Source organism: Canis lupus, chromosome 26, assembly GCF_011100685.1.
Source record: "Canis lupus familiaris isolate Mischka breed German Shepherd chromosome 26, alternate assembly UU_Cfam_GSD_1.0, whole genome shotgun sequence".
Lineage (NCBI taxonomy): Eukaryota > Metazoa > Chordata > Mammalia > Carnivora > Canidae > Canis > Canis lupus.
The window spans coordinates 22,849,835-22,870,187 of NC_049247.1; the positions used below are offsets into that span (position 1 = coordinate 22,849,835).

Here is a 20,353-nt window from a genome sequence, read left to right on the forward strand (position 1 = left end):
GATACATCTGGGTGCATCATTAACACTTTACAGCTAAACGAAACCCCAAACTTTAGCTAATAGCCAAAGCAATATTGAAATGAACATTAATAATATAAATTATGCAGACTCGTTTTTTGCACCTCTTCTCTCTGGTCATTACAATTACTTAACGTGTTTGTTGCATTGAGTCCTTTTTAGATTAGCATTAAATTAGAGAATGTCAGAATCCTGCTTCATACTGTTCATTCTTGCTTTATGTGAGTAGTTTTGTTTTTCCAACCAGACTAAGCTGTTTGAAGACAGGAGCAGGGGTAGCTCTGGAATTTCTATGAAGGAGAGACTTAAGGTGGCAAAGGAGACTTCTCTTGAAGCTTCATTTGAGGAGCAAGTACTCTCTTTTTACATGGGTGCTATGTTTATTTGTGGAGGGTGCTGATGGAATCTAGGGTGGCTTCCCCTTCCCCCAAGCCATATATTTTAGCAATCTCCCGAAACACCTACCACAGCAGAGGCCATAACAATGCTCATTAAATATTCTTGATGGTGTGATATCATGTCTCTTCCAGTAAGAAAGACAACACAAATTACTGGAAAGAATGTGGATGCCAAAGTCACATTGGCTTAGGTTTGAATCTTAATCGTTTCATGGCTTTTGGCAAAATGACTCTCCTCTGAGCCTTGGGTCTCCTCATTTGTGCTTTTTAGGATTCTTTTGAAGAGTCAATGGGTAAAATACACACAACCCTAAGTTGGGAGCCCAGCCCATGGTGGGCATGGAAGTTCTAGCAGGTGTTATGGTGGCCTGTGCTTTCCCTAGGGAATGGACTGCTGCTGGCATGTTCCCACCATGCAATTCCTAAATAGGTTATTCCTAACCTGTGTGTTATTTCTGTCCATTCCTTTTTTATCTGACTAGCCATGGGGCTCAGTAGTGTGCCTCAGCTGCTGCGGCAGCCACTCCCCTGGGGCCTGATGTGGCACTACAGTCAGGAAACGCCAGAGGCCCAAGCATTTGTTCTCACAGTACAGTTTTATGGTTTCAGATCTGGTGGATACTCGATTGTTCTTTGTTTTTGGCAGTAGATATTATTTAATTTTCCATGAGGAAAAAAAAGACTTTCTGAACCAAATGGACATTTTCCTCAATGACAGATATATACTGTATTTCCAAAATGTTCTAAAGCACAGTTGGGTAAGTCATACGAAAAACTTAAAAAGGGAAAACCATTCAGATCAACAAGGATGATTTTACTGAAAACCTTTATACACTAGCACTTGCCTATAAGGAATATACATAAACATAAGAAAGAATCCCTACTGTCAATCTTATGATATAATTAGGAATTTGAGTTATAAACATGGGAAGAAATTGGAGACCAGCCTACCAGTTACATAAATATGATTGAATTAGAGGATGGAGTACTGTGAGTTTTTGCAGAGGAGAGGGCTCTTGGTAGGGTTGTAGAGGTTGGAGCCATCATTACAGAGAAAGGTGGATAGGGCTGGATGGATCAGGGCATACCAGGTCAGGGAACAGCCTGAAAGGGACTTGGAGGAAGGACCTGGGGTTTTTAGGGGTGGGAGGAGGCTGGGGACCACATTGCCCCAGTAGAGGAGTGGACAGGGAGGGACCAGCTGAGGCCTGAAAACTAACTCGAAAGCCAGAGTTAGTGAGTTGAAGACTGACACATGGAAAGTCCTAGTTTAGGAAAATGAGCTCAGGGTCCATTTACAGGATGGATTTGAGGAAGGATATCTGGGGAGGGGAGGCTGGTGCAGATTTCTAAATCCAGGGGATCAGGGTCTGAGCTGTGATGGCAACAGTGAGATAAGACAGGAAGGGTTAAATCCAAGATACATTTAGGAACATTTAGGAAGAAGACAACTTGATGACAAGTAGAATATATAAGGGATGAGACAGCAGGAAGAGTCAAAGATGACTCTGTGGTTCCTTGCCTGGGATATTTGTGGTGTCCCTGAAAAACAAAAGTTCAAGTCAACAAACTGAGCTCTTCTTCCCAGAGACACAGCTGTATCATTCCTCCTGAACTTGGACTGACTTTTTGTCAAGTAAGGTGTTTCAATTGTCTGTTGCTTCATAACAAGCAATCCCAAACCCTTGTGGCTTAAGACAACAGCTTATCATTTCTTCTGCTCGTGTGGGTTGGCTGAGTTTCAGTTTGGTGGTTCTTCTGCTACTCTCATCTGGGCTCAGTCAGGTGGTTGCATTCCTGTGGAGGCTCTGCTGGGGCTAGGACATCCAAGATGACTTCCGGCCTCTACCTGGGGACCACTCTTTCCAACATGTGGCTCAGCCACATGGTGGCTGGCTGGCTTCCAAGAGAGAGGAGGCAGAAACTGCCAGTCCTCTTAAGGCATGAACTCATAAGTCCACCACGTTCTGTCAATCAAAGCAAGTCACAAGGCCAGCCTAGGACAAAGGAAATTGATGCCAATTCTTAAAGTAGGTGGCAATCCACATGTATGGGGAGGAGTGAGATTATTAGAGTCTCCTTTAGAGACTCTCTACCACATTAAATCACCAGAAATTAAGTTTTGGAGAAAGAATTCCCACCAAAAGAGAACTACCACTGTGATACATCAGGGCTGTGTGAGAGTCGAAATCCTTAAGAATTCTCACTACCTTCCCCTGAAGGTAAAATTTCACAGGGGAAGAAAAGTCTATGTTTACTTATTTATATGGACAAGTTGATAGGAGACTCAGACATGAATAGTGCTGCTTTCAGAATTAGTGTGACTGACAAAGGAGAGCTGGTGTTTAGAAAGAAAAAAGTATAGTGGGGCCATATTGGGATAGGACTTGGACCAAGATGGCAGCTGCCAGATCCAGAATGGAAGCTGTAGATGGACATGACAGAGGACAATATGTTTTGGTCACTGCTCAAGGCTGAGAGTGGATGAGTCTACACTTAACCCATCAATTCTCTGAAGGAAGTATTTGAAATGATTTGTACTCTGATAGGATATCAGGGGCATCATCTCATATGAACTTGTTCCTTGCTCTCATGGAGGGAAGAAATCAGCTACTGAGACACCATTGTGAAGTCCCAGGGGCAGAAGATGGTCTCAATACAAGTTCTTTTTTTTTTTTTTTTTAAGATTTATTTATTTATTTATTCATGAGAGACACAGAAAGAGAGAGGCAGAGACATAGGCAGAGGGAGAAGTAGGCTCCTTGCAGAGATCCCGATGTGGGACTCGATCCCAGATCCTGGGATCACGCCCTGTGCCGAAAGCAGATGCTCAACCACTGAGCCACCTAGGCGTCCCTCAACACAACACAATGACTTAAAATAAGGTTAAATGACTTAAAATAAGCAGAGTCACTGCATTTCATTTCTGAAGAAACAGATTTTACTTATAAGAAAGTAAAAGGAATTCTACAGAGCTGGGGAAGTTTTCCAAAATGCAAGATAAGAACTTTGCTTCTGGTTTCTTAAACAAATATCCCAGATCTGGTCAAAGCACTGGAATAGAAAACACAGTAACAGTCAGGACTTCTTATATAAATTGCCATCTGAAGATTTGTATTCAAATTGAGCTTTTGTTGTAATAGGTATGCTTTCTATCTTTGTCAGGAGTTATTTGATTGCCAGGAATGGAACTCACTCAAGTTAACTTGAGCAAAAAGAATTTATTGGAAAGATATTGGGAGTATATTGCCGAACCCCCCTCCTGCGTCCCCAAAACCTGGGAAGAGAGTACTCACTCTTGCCATCTCTCTCGGGGGCCACATGGTCTCCCAGCTCTGCCTTTCAGGATGGCATCCATTCTTCGTCTTTGTGGACCAGAAGAATCAACTCACTCTTCAATTCAGGTGGCCCAAAAGCTGCTGGTTGCCTTAATCTCTATTTACAGAATCCTGTAAGTCCAGTGCTTGTAGTTCATTAACTGAAATCCCAATGATAGCTTGCTGGGAGAGAGAATCTCCTCGGCCTCACGGAAGTCAGTCAGAGGAGGGATCCTTTAGCCTGTTCCCATCCAGCAGCAGATCCTCTCAGAAGGTGGCACAGGCAATATGTGGCCCTTAGAACAGTGTTGTTGGCCACAGAGACTCCCATGGAGGTGTACATAGCACCTTCACAGTGAAGCCACAGTTTTATCCAAATGCAAAACGTAGTCAGCCTGCCTGGATGCTTCTCAGCTTTTCCTTGTGATGGTAAAAGAGCAATAGTTCCTGAATTAATCTGAATAGAGGACCATTTCCCTTTAGCCACCTCTAAAACTTTTATCTCTGTCAAGACCTCTAAATATCTGAAGAAAATGTTGCTAATTAACTTTGTCATGCGTTTTAAAGCATCAACTATGATAAACAAGAGATCTGTTTGTATTTTAAGATGATTTTTTAAAAATTGAAAGTGATGAAGCCTCTCTGGTAAGAGAAAAAATGCATGACCAAGCCACAGGACTTTAAAGTGGTCTTGAAAGTAAAAAGGAATTTGAGAACAAATATCCTTTTTCAAATTGACTTTTCCTCCCTGCTTCTGGGAAGAGCTAAGGGTGGGACACGGTCTGGAAATGCACTCAGTTGGCCAGTAATGCTTTTGAAGAGTACATGACGTGTCTTCTCCGGCGAGACTTCGAGCCACACTTTCCAGCGCGAGTCAGAGGGCAGTGGCACCCCTCAGAGGCTGGCCACTGTCTCAAAGGCTGGCCTCGTGGCACACTGAGTGTTGAGGGACTAATGTGTTTGAGAAGTCATTCTTTAATCTTACTTCCGTTCAGTTCGCCAGACTGGTCCTATGAGAAAAGGGAACAAAACCACAAAGTGAGAATCTGCCACCCCAGAGCTTACTTGTGCTCTCTGGTTCCATCTTCTGTGCCCCCATGGAAGGCCCTTAACCTCACCAGCTGGTGATTTCTTCTTTGTCACATAAAATAACCCCATCCGTGCCTCCCTCAAAGAGCTTTGATTCCCATGTGAGATGCTTATGTGAAAGTAGACTGTGTGCTCACCAGATGTAAGAGATCGATGTTTTAATATCTGGAATTAAACCCAGTTTTTTGAGGTGGCTGCCTTTGACTTTTTCTTTTAACTCAATGCTATTCTAGTTTTCTTTTTCTGATCAAGTTGTTTCTGTTTGTGCAGTGACTGATGAAAGTCCTATTATATATACAGTTGGCCCTTGAACAACGGAGGGTGAGGGGCACTGACCCCCTGCCCAGTCAGACATCCACACATAACTTCTGACTCTCCAAAAACTTAACTGCTGATAGCCTGCTGTTGACCAGAAGCCTTACTGATAACATAAGCAGCCAATTATCGCATACTGTGTATGTTACATGTACTATATACCGTATTCTTAAAACAGAGTAAGCTAGAGAAAAGACAGTGTTATTAAGAAAATCATAAGAGAAAATACATGTACAGTCCTGTCCTGTAAAAAATCCACATATAAAGTAGACACGTGGGATCCCTGGGTGGCGCAGCGGTTTAGCACCTGCCTTTGGCCCAGGGCGCGATCATGGAGACCCGGGATCGAATCCCACGTCGGGCTCCCGGTGCATGGAGCCTGCTTCTCCCTATGTCTCTGCTTCTCTCTCTCTCTCTCTCTCTGTAACTATCATAAATAAATAAAAATTAAAAAAAATAATAAAGTAGACACGTGCAGTTCAAACCCGTGTTATTTAGGGTCGACTATAATGATAATAAACACTGTTATTCAGCACATATTATCCTTCCAGGCTTTGTGGTGTTTACTTTATTTGCATCATCTCATTTTAATTCTCCAAAGAATCCTTTGAGGCCATACTGCTCCTCATTCCACTGTTGATGAAAGCAGGGCCAGAATTCATCCTGGGGTCTGACTCTAGAGCTCACATTGGTGATTGTTTTTTTTTTTTTTTAAGATTTTATTTATTTATTCATGAGAGACAGAGAGAGAGGCAGAGACACAGGCAGAGGGAGAAGCAGGCTCCATGCAGGGAGCCTGACATGGGGCTCAGTCCCGGGTCTCCAGGATCAGGCCCTGGGCTGAAGGTGACGCTAAACTGCTGAGCCACCAGGGCTGCCCTCACATTGGTGATTGCTGTAGCATGCTCACTACCCTTCAGAATATTGCTGCGTACTGAGATGTGAGCATGCAAAAACAAATGGATGCCGGAAAGTGAGGAGCCTAGAGGCTCTCTCTCTTTTATCAATTATTTGTTCCAATTTTTCACACAGTTCTAATAAGCTCGATAGTATCATTGTAAGCCCAAGAAGCAGCAAATTAAGAAGAGAGTACACAGAGACAGTAGCACAAAATAGATGTTCTGAGATTCCTTCTAGTTCCGATGTTCTGAGGGCTCAACAGCCTCGGCGGTAACCAAGGGAACAGACTTAACTATTGAAGTCAGACACAATAACGCAAAAAAAAAAAAAAAAAAAAAAAAAAAAAAAGCACACCAGGCCGGGGCTGTTTGGTGAAGCACATTTGATGACCTCAAGCCCAAGAGAAATTTAAAGTGAAAAAAAAAAAAAAAAAGAAATTTAAAGTGAGTTGTTTTTCTTTTTTTAAGAAATAGCTAATGCATTTTAGAAAGTTTCTTTCCAAAATGATGAGAATAAAACTTTAAATTTTCACATTAACCTTTATGGAAAACTGTTTTCTTGAATAGTGTTTCTAATAGCCAAAAAGGACCACGTGAAGGCAGGAGTCAGAACCAGTGGTCACTAGCTTTAAGTGACTGTTGTTATGCAGGTTGCCTCTGCCTTTTACTTACACCTTGCTCTATTCCTTTACTGCCACCTAAGAAGTACCTTTACCCACTCATTTGGTGATTCCAGCTGGTGATACAGAACATGCCTGTGCATCTAGCGTACAGTTTTAGAACACTGGCTCTGTGACTGGGACCTTACTAGACCCCTGGAATACGATGGTGTGTGGAAGATACAGTCCTACCCTTAAGTCATTCATGGTTAGTTAATTGGGGAAAGAGACACATGAACAGGTGTTTAGAATCAAGTGTAGCCTAAGCTGCTACAGAACTACACAGCAAGAGCATATAACCTTATTTGCAGGGTAGAAGGATGCTCCCCAGGGGAAATAGTGCTCAGGCTGCAATGTTAAGCAGGATAGAGTTTGAGTTTTTTTAAGCATAAATTGCCCCACAAGGGGAATTTTATTGACGGCACTAATTTATTTCCCTCTTGAAAAGAACAACTGCAACCAATTGAAGTGAACATAACCTCAAGATTTTATGTCTTCATAACAAAATATGAAGCTTAGAACTGGATCACTTGGCCCTTTCTCTTCTTATCTCCTCCTAGTTCAAAATGCTTGCATCTCTTAACAGCCAGGATTCCCTTAGATCTGCAGTTGGGCTCAACACATTCAAGCCTTAGCACAATCTTTTTTGTAGTTTTAGCCTTTTTCCTTAAAATCGGCTTAGTCTGCCCACCATAGCCACTCTGCTTCCTGTCATAATGCCACTTTCCCTGGGCATAAAGAGAATCTTTGCCTTTCTTGTACTGTCACTTTGTAGGGTTAGTGCTTGCCATACTTCTTGCAGAAAGTCCAGTGGGCTTTAGAAACGTTCATCATGTTTGCAAGAGTGCTATCAGCACAGAAAGAGGAGAAAGTATTCTTTTTTTTTAATATTTTATTTATTTATTCATGAGAGACACACACAGAGAGAGGCAGAGACACAGGCAGAAGGAGAAGCAGGCTCCATGCAGGGAGCCCGATGCGGGACTCGATCCCAGGTCTCCAGGATCATGCCCTGGGCCAAAGGCAGATGCTCAACCGCTGAGCCACCCAGGCGTCCCAGGAGAAAGTATTCTAAGCCAAGGAAAGAGCATGTGTGAAAGTTCAGAGGCCAGAGAGGAATGTGGAGTGGGGAAATTTGCAAATACACTATTTAATTTGGCTTTCATCTAGAACGTGAGTTGAGGGATAGAGAGAGCGGTTATACTAAAGGTGGAGAGGAAGGGGAGTGAGGAGCATAGATTAGGTGGGGCCTTGTGTACCATATGAGAGAGTTTGGACTTCATCCTGAGGGACTTTGAAGGTTTTAGGCAGGGCCCCTGTGTACCTCTGCAGCTTACTTTTCCCTTCTCTGTCATTGGTCACCCTTACTCTTTTTATTCCTGCAAAGGCCAATGTTGTTTCTTCTTTCTTTCCCTTTTGCCTGGAATATACTGTAAAGATTATTTTGGTTGCAGTGTACTAACTAGATTAAAATAAGGGTGCACCTAGAAACAGGGAGAGGATAGGAGGCCAATGCAGTAGTCTAAGTCTTAGACTCTTAGTCTAAGTCTAAGGAGGAGACAGTGGCCTAACCTGGGGAGGTGGTGGTGGGTCTGAGAGAGAGATATGGACAAACATCTGCAGTATTTTGGGAGGTAGATTTCATGGTATCTGGCAAGTGATTGACTTGGGCATGACAAGCATGATTCCTCAGGCCATTTATACTCAGATGGATGGTGCTGCAGCATGGTATAGTCTGACTTCCAGGGATCTATCTCACTACCCCATTGGAACATGAGCTGCCTGGATTTGCTCATCAAAACGTGAATGAAGCTTATAAGTTCCAGCTGCATTAATGCAACCCATAGTCTTGTTTATGTCTAATCTTAACATTTATGATTATGTGCCTTGGGCTTTCTATAAACTAATACATAATAACATGCTTACTTCTGATCATAATAGGATAAATGAGACAAAAATCAGAGTAAATGACCAGGATGATGATGATCAAGTAGTTCTTATTAAGAACCTTTGAATGGGATCCCTGGGTGGCGCAGCGGTTTGGCGCCTGCCTTTGGCCCAGGGCGCGATCCTGGAGACCTGGGATCGAATCCCATGTCGGGCTCCTGGTGCATGGAGCCTGCTTCTCCCTCTGCCCCCCTCTCTCTCTCTCTGTTACTATCATAAATAAATAAAAATTAAAAAAAAAAAAGAACCTTTGAATGCATGCCTTGGGTTTCCGTATGCAAGTTCCCTTTAACATACTCGGCTTTAAAAAAAAAATATTCGGCTTATAGGATATGTCCCCGACTAGAGATGCTTAACTCACTGCATTCGTTTAAACTCTAAAGCCTAGCCATTCCCAAGCCAGGCCGCCACTGAACACCAGAGTCCTACTGCCTAGAGCTTTTCCATTTACATTTGCCACTATAGAGATTTGGTTTGTTTCCAAAAGATGCATTTTAACATTTGTGTGGTGAGCCACATTTGTTTTATTTGAACCATGTGTGACGCAAGGGAGAAGGGTAACCACTTGGCTGGAGGGGGAAGGGTGACTCTTGGGGTTATCAGGGGTTCTTCCTGCCAATTTAACAGGAACTGGTTAGATATTAGATGATAGCAGAAATTTAAAAGTATGTGTATATACATACACACAGATACACACATATATTTTTAGTTTTATGTGCCAACAGGCTAATGTGGATGTAAAGCTTGTTAAACTGGACCATGTTGTTTTCTAGTCTTTTTTTTTTTTTAAGATTTTATTTATTTATTCATGAGAGACACAGAGAGAGAGAGAGGCAGAGACACAGGCAGAGGGAGAAGCAGGCCCCTCACAGAAAGCCCGACGTGGGACTCGATCCCTGGACCCAGGATCATGCATGCCCTGAGCCGAAAGGAGGCTCTCAACCCCTAGCCACCCCAGCATCCCTTTTTTTTTTTTTTTAATTTTATTTTTGGAGCACCTGGGTGAATCAGTGGTTGAGTGTCTGCATTTGACTCAGGTCATGATCCAGGGGTTCTGGGATTGAGTCCTGCATCAGGCTCCCTACAGGGAGCCTACTTCTCCCTCTGCCTATGATTCTGCCTCTCCTTCCATGTCTCTCATGAATAAACAAATAAAATCTTTAGAAAAAAAATTTTAGGGACACCTGGGTGGCTCAGCCATTGAGCTTCTGCCTCTGGCTCTGGGTATGATCCTGGAATCCTGGGATCGAATCCCACATTGGGCTCCCTGCATGGAGCCTGCTCCCTCTGCCTGTGTCTTTGCCTCTCTCTCTTTGTGTCTCTCATGAATAAATAAAACCTTTAAAAAAAATTTTTTTAAAGTAATCTCTATACCCAATGTGGAGCTTGAACCCTACAACCCCAATATCAAGAGTCAGACACCTCACTGACTGACCCAGCCAGACGCCCCTGTTTTCTAGTCTTAAACATAAAGAAAAATGCTTTTTAGGAGCTTATATGTGACTCATTTTGGAATTGGATAACATGTAACTCTTAACTGACCTAGAAGTGCTTCTAAGGCCAGGACTCATTCATGTCTTCTTATATCTTCAGTTACATAAACTGTGAGGAGTCAAACAGAGAAAGTAAGGGAAAGAGCTTCATTTGATAGTGGAGTGATTCATAAAATAATAACACATGGAATACTAAGGTCTAGAGAGGTTGATTTGTCCATGGCCCACAATGAGTTAATTCCTTCATTCAATAAATGTATTTAGTATGTATTATGTAGGTGTATTAGTTATCTATTACTGTACAGCAAACTATCTTGGAACTTAATTACTTAAAATGATGCACATTTATTGTCTTATTTTTTATGGGTCAGGAAATCTAGACGTGGCTTAGCTGGGTCCTCTGCTTCCAGGTTTTTTACAAGGCTATAATCACAGTGTCTGCCAGGACTGGGGTCTCATCTGAAGGCTGCAATGGGGAAGAATCTATCTCAAGCATGCATAATTGTCAGTAGGATTCAGTGTTTGCCGAAACTAAAAGTCTTGGTTTCTTGCTGGCTGTTAGCTGAAGGACACCCTCAGTTCCTTGCCACATGGCCTCTATGACAGAGTGTATTGTTCTATCAAAGTATATGAGCCAAAAAGGCAAGAGAGAGTCTACTAGCAAGAAAGAAGTCACAGTCTCTTGTAACCTAATCACAAAACTGGCATCCTATCAACCTTGTCACATTCTGTTGGTCAAAAGAAAGTCACTAATCCAACCTACACTCAAGAAAGGGGATTTGGACACCTGGGTGGCTCAGTGGTTGAGCATCTTCCTTTGGCTCAGGTCGTGGGGGAGGCCTGCTTCTCCTTCTGCCCATGTCTCTGCCTCTCTCTTTGTTTCTCATGGACAAATTAATAAAATCTTTAAAAAGAAAAAAAAAAAGGGGTTTCTGTGATGGCATGAACACCAGGAGGGTAGCGATCACTGAGTCCCATCTTTGAAAGCTGTCTACCACAGTTGATACTTTTATTCAGATTTCTTTGTTCTCAGATACAGCTTTTTGTTTTTTACTAGACAAAACCATCCAATTATATGGTTGTGAAACACTAGTATGTTCACTGTGATAGGCTGAATAATGGCTTCCCAAAATGTCTATGTTGTAATCCCTGGAATCTTTTAATATGTTACCTTATGTGGCATTAGGGATTTGCAGATGTGATCAAGTTAAAGATTTTGAGATGGGGAGATTATCCTGAATTATCCAGGTAGACCCAATGTCATCACAGAAGTCCTTATAACAGAGGCAGGAAAATCAGAGTCAGAGAAGGTGATGTGATGCTAGAAGCAGAAGGACAAAAGGAAATACGAATTTCAGTCTGTAAGATTCATTTAGTACTTCTGACCTCCTGAACTATAAGATAATGAATTTATGCTGTGTAAAGCCACTACATTTATAGTGATTTTACAGCAGCTATAAGAAACTAATACACTCACTGAAGGTACTTGGGGAAACCCACTTATGGAGTTCTTTTAAAGAATAAGGGGAGGGGTGATGCCTGGGTGGCTCAGCAGTTGACCATCTGCCTTTGGCTCAGGGCGTGATCCTGGGTCTGGGGATTGATTCCCACATCTCCCTCTGTCTAAGTTTCTGCCTCTCTCTCTGTGTGTCTGTCATGAATAAATAAATAAAATCCTAAAAAAAAAAAAAAAAAAAAAAAAAATAAGGGAGGGGTGCTTGGTGGCTCAGTTAAGGGTCCAACTCCTGGTTTCAGCTCAGATCGTGATCTCATAGATTGTGGGATTGAGCCCCATGTCAGGCTCTGCACACAGCTTGAAGATTCTCTCTCTCTGTCCCTCCCCCTATTCACATGCTATGTCTCCTTCCCTCTTGCCCCCCTCTCTTAAATAAATAAATAAATAAATAAATAAATAAATAAATAAATAAATAAATAAATCTTTAAAAAAATAAAAGAAAAGAAAGAACGAACAAGGGGAGGCACAAGGCATAGGATAAAGGGCTTCCAAGGGCTTTTCCTGCCCTCTAGGGACTCTGAAACGTAATTTACGTATTGCAGCTTCTCTATTTTGGGGAAACTGTTCCTAGTTCTCTTCAATGCTCAATTCTATCAATATTGGACAGATTAATTAAAGGTGAACCTGGGCCTCACATACACTTCAAAAGAAAACAGAAACATGGCATTTGCCAGAGGATACTTAAGACTTCCATTTTTAAAATTTGTTGCTTATTATTTATGTGTACCTTCGGAGTAGAAATATCAGCTGAGATGAAAGTACCTGGCACAAATTGCGGTCCCTTCTCTGTGTTTTACAGCCAGATGTTGTGAAATTCTTTTCTCTTTTTTCTCCAGTGCCTGGAAACCTTGGCTGCTACAAGGATCATGGAAACCCACCTCCTCTAACTGGCGCCAGTAAAACATCTAACAAACTTACCATACAAACCTGCATCAGTTTTTGTCGGAGTCAGAGGTTCAAGGTAATGATTCTATGGTTATTTATCTATAGAAAAGCATGAAGATGTAAATACATTCTGCCCAGAGAACTTAAAAATATATATACTTTTTTTTAAATTGTCAAACCATGTAACTTTTTTTTCTGCCAAGGAGGAACTAGAGGAAGAGTGGGGCTTGGCATTCAGGAATGTGAGGCAGCATTCTTGTTTAAAGACAGGGAGAGAAAAGAGGAAAATCCCAATATCTGTATCCCTATTTGATCTCTGACAGAGTTATGTATTTCCTCATGCCCTTGAATATTATAAGCAGGGACATCTCTGGCTCCACAGGGGATAATAGGCCAATGTAGTGGTTATTTCCTTGCTATATTAGGGACCATAGCCTGGACAAAATACTTTCTTTTTTTTTCTGTCTTTTCCTCTATCTGCAATTCACTCCTTGCCTATAAAAGTTCAATAATGGTGTTGTTTCCTATATCTTTCCTTCTTTCCTTCCTTTTTCCTTCCTTTCTTTTGTCCTTCCTTAATAATTCAGTGAAAAAGCCATTAATCAGACCCAAGCAAGGAGAGCAGTCAGGGCCTTTGTGAAGCAGGTGACTTAGCGAGGCAGGTGGCCCAACATGATGGAGTGATTGGTTGCTTGCAAAAGGTTTGAGCATATAAGTAAACATACTGAGGATAATGGGAGCCAGATTTCTCACTGTTGGAGAAAAGAGCCAGGGAAAACCAAAATGAAGCCGATAGTGTTGGACAGGGATTGAAGTTATTAGTATAGTGTATGGTTTCAATAGAGAGAGAGACAGATACGGAAATAAATATAAACATGTTTGTAGGTCTCTGTGTGTGTTTGTATATACATACATATTTCTTATCTCTGTCCACTGGGAGGACCTGGGAACAGTGACACACATTGCACAGAGCACACTTAGTGCTCAGATTTTGGTTTCTAGATATTATTCTTCATTAAATAAGAATTAGAGCTCCTTGGAGAAAATTGCTGATTCTAGAGCTGGTCCTGAGAAAGTGCAAGAGCAGCCTGAAGCATGTTGTACAAGAAAGTAAGGGATGGTGGGGGCTTGTCAAAAGGACACAGGAACCAACTGGAACAGTTTCCACTGTTTAACTCCAATATAATTTGAACTGCAAAACAAAAAATGGTAATAATAAATATACCCCTTCTTAAAATGAAATAAGAATCCACAAATCCATACTGATAAAATAAATAAGTGAACAAATGAGAAGAAAGGCATTTTCTTTTTTTTTAGATTTTATTTACTTATTTATGTATTTATTTATTTATTTGAGAGAGAGAGAGCAAGAGAAAGCATGAGTGGGAGGGGAGGGGCAGAGGGAAAGGGAGAAGCAGAGTCCCTTTGAGTCCCTGAGCAGGGAGCCTGATCTGGGACTTGATCCCAGAGCCCCGAGATTATGACCTGAGCCAAAGGCAGACACCCCTAACCAACTAAGCCACCTAGGCACCCCAGAAAGGCATTTTGTTATAGGAGAATGCCACCTAACAAATGTAGAAGAAATGATGGAATTAGAAAATTCTCCATTTGGCAACTGTCATAGTAATAATTAATTCAGAGAACAGATATCAAGGTGTGCAAATATTCCACAATCTGACTTATCAAGAGCATAATAGGGATCCCTGGGTGGCGCAGCGGTTTGGCACCTGCCTTTGGCCCAGGGCGTGATCCTGGAGACCCGGGATCGAATCCCACATCAGGCTACCGGTGCGTGGAGCCTGCTTCTCCCTCTCTCTGTGTCTCTGCCTCTCTCTCTTTCTCTCTGTGTGACTATCATAAATAAATAAAAATTAAAAAAAAAAGAGCATAATATCACTTTGGTGATATTTCTGCCAAAATGCAGAATATGAATCTAATCATGATTAAACATTAGGCAAACCTGAAACAAGAGGCATTCTACAAGATGACTGGCCTCTATTCTTTGAAAATGTCAAAGTTATAAAGGTCAAGAAAGGACTGACAAACTATTCCTGATGGGAGGAGACTAAAATGACCTGACAGTTAAGTACATCTGCAATCCTGCATTAGATCTTTTTCTACAAAGTACATGATTCAGGCAGTTGCTAACTTGAATGGAGGTCTCTAGGTGAAAGGGATAAAGAAGTTCTTTGTATTGTTCTTACAACTTTTCTGTAGATTTGAAATTATTTTAAAATAAAAAAACAGCCAGAGCATTTGAGAAAACACAATACCCATTAATGATAAAAGTCATCAGCAAACTAGGAATAGAATAGAACTTCTTCAACCTGATTAAGAGCAGCTTTCAAAAACTGAGGGTGCCTGGGTGGTTGAGTTGCTTAAACATCCAACTCTTGATTTCAGCTTGGGTTGTGATCTCAGGGTCATGAGATCAAGACCCGAGTCCAGCTCTATGCTGTGTGGAGCCTGCTTGGGACTCTCTCCTTCCTTCTCCTGCTGCCCCTCCCCCCCAAAATAAAATAAATCTTAAAAAAGAAAGAACAGGGGATCCCTGGGTGGCGCAGCGGTTTGGCGCCTGCCTTTGGCCCAGGGCGCGATCCTGGAGACCCGGGATCGAATCCCACGTCGGGCTCCCGGTGCATGGAGCCTGCTTCTCCCTCTGCCTGTGTCTCTGCCTCTCTCTCTCTCTCTCTGTGTGACTATCATAAATAAATAAAAATTATTAAAAAAAAAAAAAGAAAGAACAGCTATCAAAAAATCTAAAGCTAATATCATATTCAATGGTAAAAAGTTCAGTGTTTTCTACTTAAAATCAGGGAAAAACAATGATGCCTGTTCTCCTCTCTTCTATTCAACACTGTACTAGAGATCCTTGCTAATGAAATAAAGCAAGAAAAAGGCATGTAGATTAGAAAGGAGGAATTTTTAATAAAAAATTTATGGACAGGGGATCCCTGGGTGACTCAGTGGTTTAGCGCCTGCCTTCAGCCCAGGGCATGATCCTGGAGTCCCAGGATTGAATTCCACATTGGGCTCCTTACACGGAGCCTGCTTCTTCCTCTGCTTCTCCCTCTTCTTCTCTTTCTCTCTGTGTCTCTCATGAATAAATAAAATCTTTAAAAAAAATTTATGGACAATGTGATCATGTATGTAGACAATTCTACATAATAGCTAGCTGGTAGAAATAATAAGTAGATTTATGAGGGTTGCAAGTTATAAGGTCATACACAAAAATCAGCTGCATTTCTATGTATTAGCAGAGAACAATTAGAAAATGAAATTTTAAAATTCCATTTACAATAATCAAGTAATCTCAGAATTAACAAAGGATATTAAAGACCTATATACCAAATACTACATAACATTGCAAGAGAAAATTAAAGAAGATGTAAGTAAATAGAAATACAGCCATTGTGGGGTGCTCGGGTGGCTCAGTTGGTTAAGTGTCTAACTCTTGATTTTTGGTTCAGGTCATGATCTCAGGGTTGTGGGACTGAGCCCCAATTTGGGCTCTTCACTCAGTAGGGAGTCTGTTAGAGAGTCCTCTCTCTCCTTCCCCATCTGCCCCTCCCCCTTCCGTGTGTGTGTGCTCGCGCGCGCACCTATGCACATACTCTGTCTCTCTCTAAAGTCAATAATAAATCTTAAAAAAAAATACAGACATTGTTCATGGATTAGAAGACTTAATAGTGTTACAATGTCAGTTTTTCCCAGATTGATTTATAGATTCAATGCAATCTCAATCAAAATACTAGTTTTTAAATTTGTTTTGTTTTGCTTTTAAGATTTTATTTATTTATTTGAGAGAGAGAGAGAGAGAGAGCATGAGCAGGGTGGGGGGAGGGGAAAAAGAAGAGGGATAAGCAGCCCCCCTGCTGAGCAAGGAGCCCAAAGCAGGGCTCAATCCCCACAGCCCTGAGATCAAGACCTGAGCCAAAGGCAGATGGTTCACCAACTGAACCACCCAGGTGCCCCTCAAAATGATAGGATTTTTTAAAATATTGTCAAGCTGATCCTAAAATTTACATGAAAAGGCAGAAAACCTAGAATAACCAAAATAATTTTTGAAAAAATCAACTTTGGAGGACTCATCCTGCCTGATCTCAAGACTTTCTATAAAGCTATAATAATCAAGAGAGTGGTATTGGCATATGAATAGTGGCATAGATCAGGAGTTAGCAAACAGTGATATGTGGGCTAAATCCTACTACCCATCTACCCAGTAAATAAAGTTTTACTGAAACATAGCCACACTCATTCAACTACATATTGTCTATGCTTTTCATGGTACAACAGCAAAGTTGAGTAGTTGAGAAGGAACTGTATGGCCCACAAAGCCAAAAGCATTTACTAGTTGACTTTTTATGAAAGAAAAAGGCTTTCAACTCCTGCTATAGGTATCAATGAAACAAAATAGAGTCCAGAAATAGACCCGCACTTACATGGACAGTTGATTTTCAACAGACATAAAAGATAGTCTTTCAACAAATAGTTCTGAAGAAAATATAGGAGCTCTTTGTGAAGAAAAATGATCCTCTATCCTTACATCACATCATAGACCAAAATTAACTTTATTTTTTTTTTTTTTTTTTAACTTTAAATTATATTACTGAGGGACACCTGGGTGGCTCAGTGGTTGAGCACCTCCCTTCGGCCCAGGGCATGATCCTAGAGTCCCAGCATTGAGTCCCACGTCGGGCTCCCTGCATGGAGCCTGCTTCTCCATCTACCTGCGTCTCTACCTCTCTCTGTGTCTCTCATGAATAAATAAATAAAATATTTAAAATAAATAAATAAAGTAATTAATTATACTACTGAAAAAAAACGCTATGGTACTAGCATTAGGATGGGTATGTAGACCAATGGAATCAAATTTAGAGTCCAGAAATAAGCCCATACATTTATTTATGGTCAGTTGACTTTTGACAAGGGTACCATGATCATTCAATGGAAAAAGAATAGTCTTTTCAACAAATGATGTTGGAACAATTAAATATGCACATGGAAAAGAATGAATTTGGACTCCTACCTCACTCTGTATTTAAAAATTAACTAAAAAATGAACCAAAGACCTTAATGTAATTAGTTTTAGCTATTAGAAGGAACTCTTAGAAAGAAACATATAAATATGCATGACCTTGGTATTAAGCAATGGTTTTATAGTTATGATAATTAAAGCACAAGTAATCAAAATAAAAATAAATTAGACTTCAAAATGTACAACTTTTGGGTATCAGGGATACTATTAAGAAAATGAAAAAGCAACTCACAGAATGGGAGAAAGTATTTGTGAATCATATCTGAATAAGGATTTAATGTCAAGAATATATAAAGCTCTCTTACAACTTGACAATAAAAGCACAACTCAATTAGATAATAGGGAAATGATTTAAATAGACATTTCTTTATAGAAGACATACAAATGGCCAATAAGCATATGGAAATATGCCTATATCATTGGTCTTTAGGGAAATACAAATCAAAACCATCCATGATTTTGAGATACCACATCACACAATAAATAACCAATGGCTGTAGTTAATACTTTTTAAGAACAAAAACAAGCATCAGTGAAGAGGTAGAGAAATTGGAACCCTCATACATTGCTGGTGGAAATGTAAAATAGTGCAGCTGCTATGGAAAACAGTTTGGCAATTTCTCAAAAAGTTAAACCTAACCTTATAAACCAACAATTACACTCCAACATATATACCCAAGAGAGTTGAAAACATATGTTCACACTAAACCTTGTACAATGTTTGTAGCAGCATTATTTAGAATAATCCCAAACTAAATAACTCATTGTCTATTAACTGATGAACAGATAAATAAATTGTGCTACATCCATATTGTGGAATACTACTCAGCAACAAAAAGAAGCTATAGTAAGACATACTGATACACACAACAATATGGATGAATCACCAAAACATTATGCTAATTGAAAGAAGTTAAACACAAAAGACTACACACTCAACTCAAAATGGATTTTAGGTCTAAAATGTAAAACTGTAAAACGTTTAGAGGAGAAGAGGGGAGAAAATCTTCATGACTGGGGTTTACCTGAGTTTAGGCAGAAAGTTCTTAGGTTTGACACCAAAAGCATGATCCGTTTAAAAAAATTGGTAAATTTTATTTTATTTATTTTTTTATTTTTTTTAAATTGGTAAATTTTAATTTGAATTTCACCAAAATTAAAAAACTTTTTCTCTGTGAAAGATATTTTTTAAAGAATGAAAAGACAAGCCATAGCCTGGAAGAAAATCTTTGCAAATCACATATGCAGCAAAGGACTTATACAAAAACTCTAAAAACTCAATAGTTAATTTTTTTTTTTTTATTTTTAATGAGCAAGAACGCCTGGGTGGCTCAGTCAGTTAAGCATCTGCCTTTGGCTCAGGTCATGATCCTGGGGTCCTGGGATCAAGCCCTGTGTCAGGCTCCCTGTTCAGCAGAGTCTGTTTCTCCTTCTCCCTCTGCCCCTCCCCACTGTTCATGTGCTCTCTCTCTGCTCTCTCAAATAAATAAATAAATAAATAAATAAATAAATAAATAAATAAATAAATAAATAAAAATGGACAAAAGGCTTAAACAGATACTTCACCAAAGAGTATATACAGAGGGCAAATAAACACATTAAAAGACATTCAGACACTGAATGTCTAGTGGTCTTTTAAACCACTAGAGTGATACAAATGAAATCCACAATGAGATACCACTACACTCCTACTGGAACAGCTAAGGTATGGGACGTCTGGGTGGCTAAGTGGTTGAGCATCTGCCTTCAGCTCGGGTCATGATACCAGGGTCCTGGTATTGAGTCCTGCATCGGGCTCCCCATGGGAAGCCTGCTTCTCCCTCTGCCTTTGTGCCTGCTCCTCTCTCTGTGTGTCTCTCATGAATAAATTAAATTAAATTAAATCAAATCAAATCATTTTTTTAAGTGGCTAAAATAAAATATACTGAGAATAAAATGTTGACCAAGATATGGAGCAACTGGGACTCATGCATTCTTCTTGTGAATGTAAAAGGTATAGTCACTCTGGAAAACAGTTTGGTAGTATCTTATAAACATACATTCACCATCTAACCCAGCAACCCCATTCCCAGGTATTTACTCTGGAGAAATGAAGGCTTATGTTCACATAAAACTATACACAAAGGTTTATAGCAACTCTATCCATAATCATGAAAAAGTAGAAACAACCCAAAGGATTAACAACTGGTGGCATATCTATGCAAGGACTTACTACTCTACCATAAAAAGGAGTGAACTATTGATACATGCACCACTTTGGATGAATCTCAAAGACATTGGCTGAGTGGAACGCCAGTCTCAAAAGGTTACATACTATATGATTCCATTTATATGATGTCTTAGTCTATTTTGGCACAGTAACAAAATTACTGTAGACTGGATAAATAAACGTTTATTTCTCATAGTTCTGGAGGCTAGAAGTATAAGATCAAGGTTGTTGGCAGATTTGGTATTTGGTGAGAGCTTGCGTCCTCATTCATAGATGGCTGTCTTCACATGGCAGAAGGACCTAGGGAGCTCTCTGGGGTCTCTTTTGTAAGAGCACTAATCCCATTCAAAAGGGCTCTGTTCTCATGCCTTAATCACCTACCAAATGTTCCATCTCCACATACCATCACACTGGGAGTTAAGATTTCAACATATAACTTTTGGGGGAACATAAACATTCAGTCTTAGCATATGATATTCTTGAAAAACAAAACTATAGTAACAGCAAACTGATAGGAGGGAGAAGTATAAAGTGGTGGGTTCGGGATAGAAAGGTTATTGGGTGATGTGC

At 40.4% G+C, this 20,353-nt stretch overlaps 1 protein-coding gene and 1 pseudogene across 5 annotated transcripts in view; one reads left to right on the forward strand and one right to left on the reverse strand.

Annotated features, from left to right (window-relative positions):
- Positions 1-20,353, forward strand: part of KREMEN1 (kringle containing transmembrane protein 1) — a 73,393-nt gene that overhangs the window by 30,116 nt on the left and 22,924 nt on the right. For all 5 annotated transcript variants that reach the window (XM_038575548.1, XM_038575549.1, XM_038575546.1 and 2 more), the window contains one exon: positions 12,488-12,612. In XM_038575548.1, the coding sequence (XP_038431476.1) occupies positions 12,488-12,612 (125 nt within the window). The remainder of the gene's footprint in view (positions 1-12,487; positions 12,613-20,353) is intronic.
- On the reverse strand, positions 7,211-7,529 carry LOC119866203 (annotated as a pseudogene).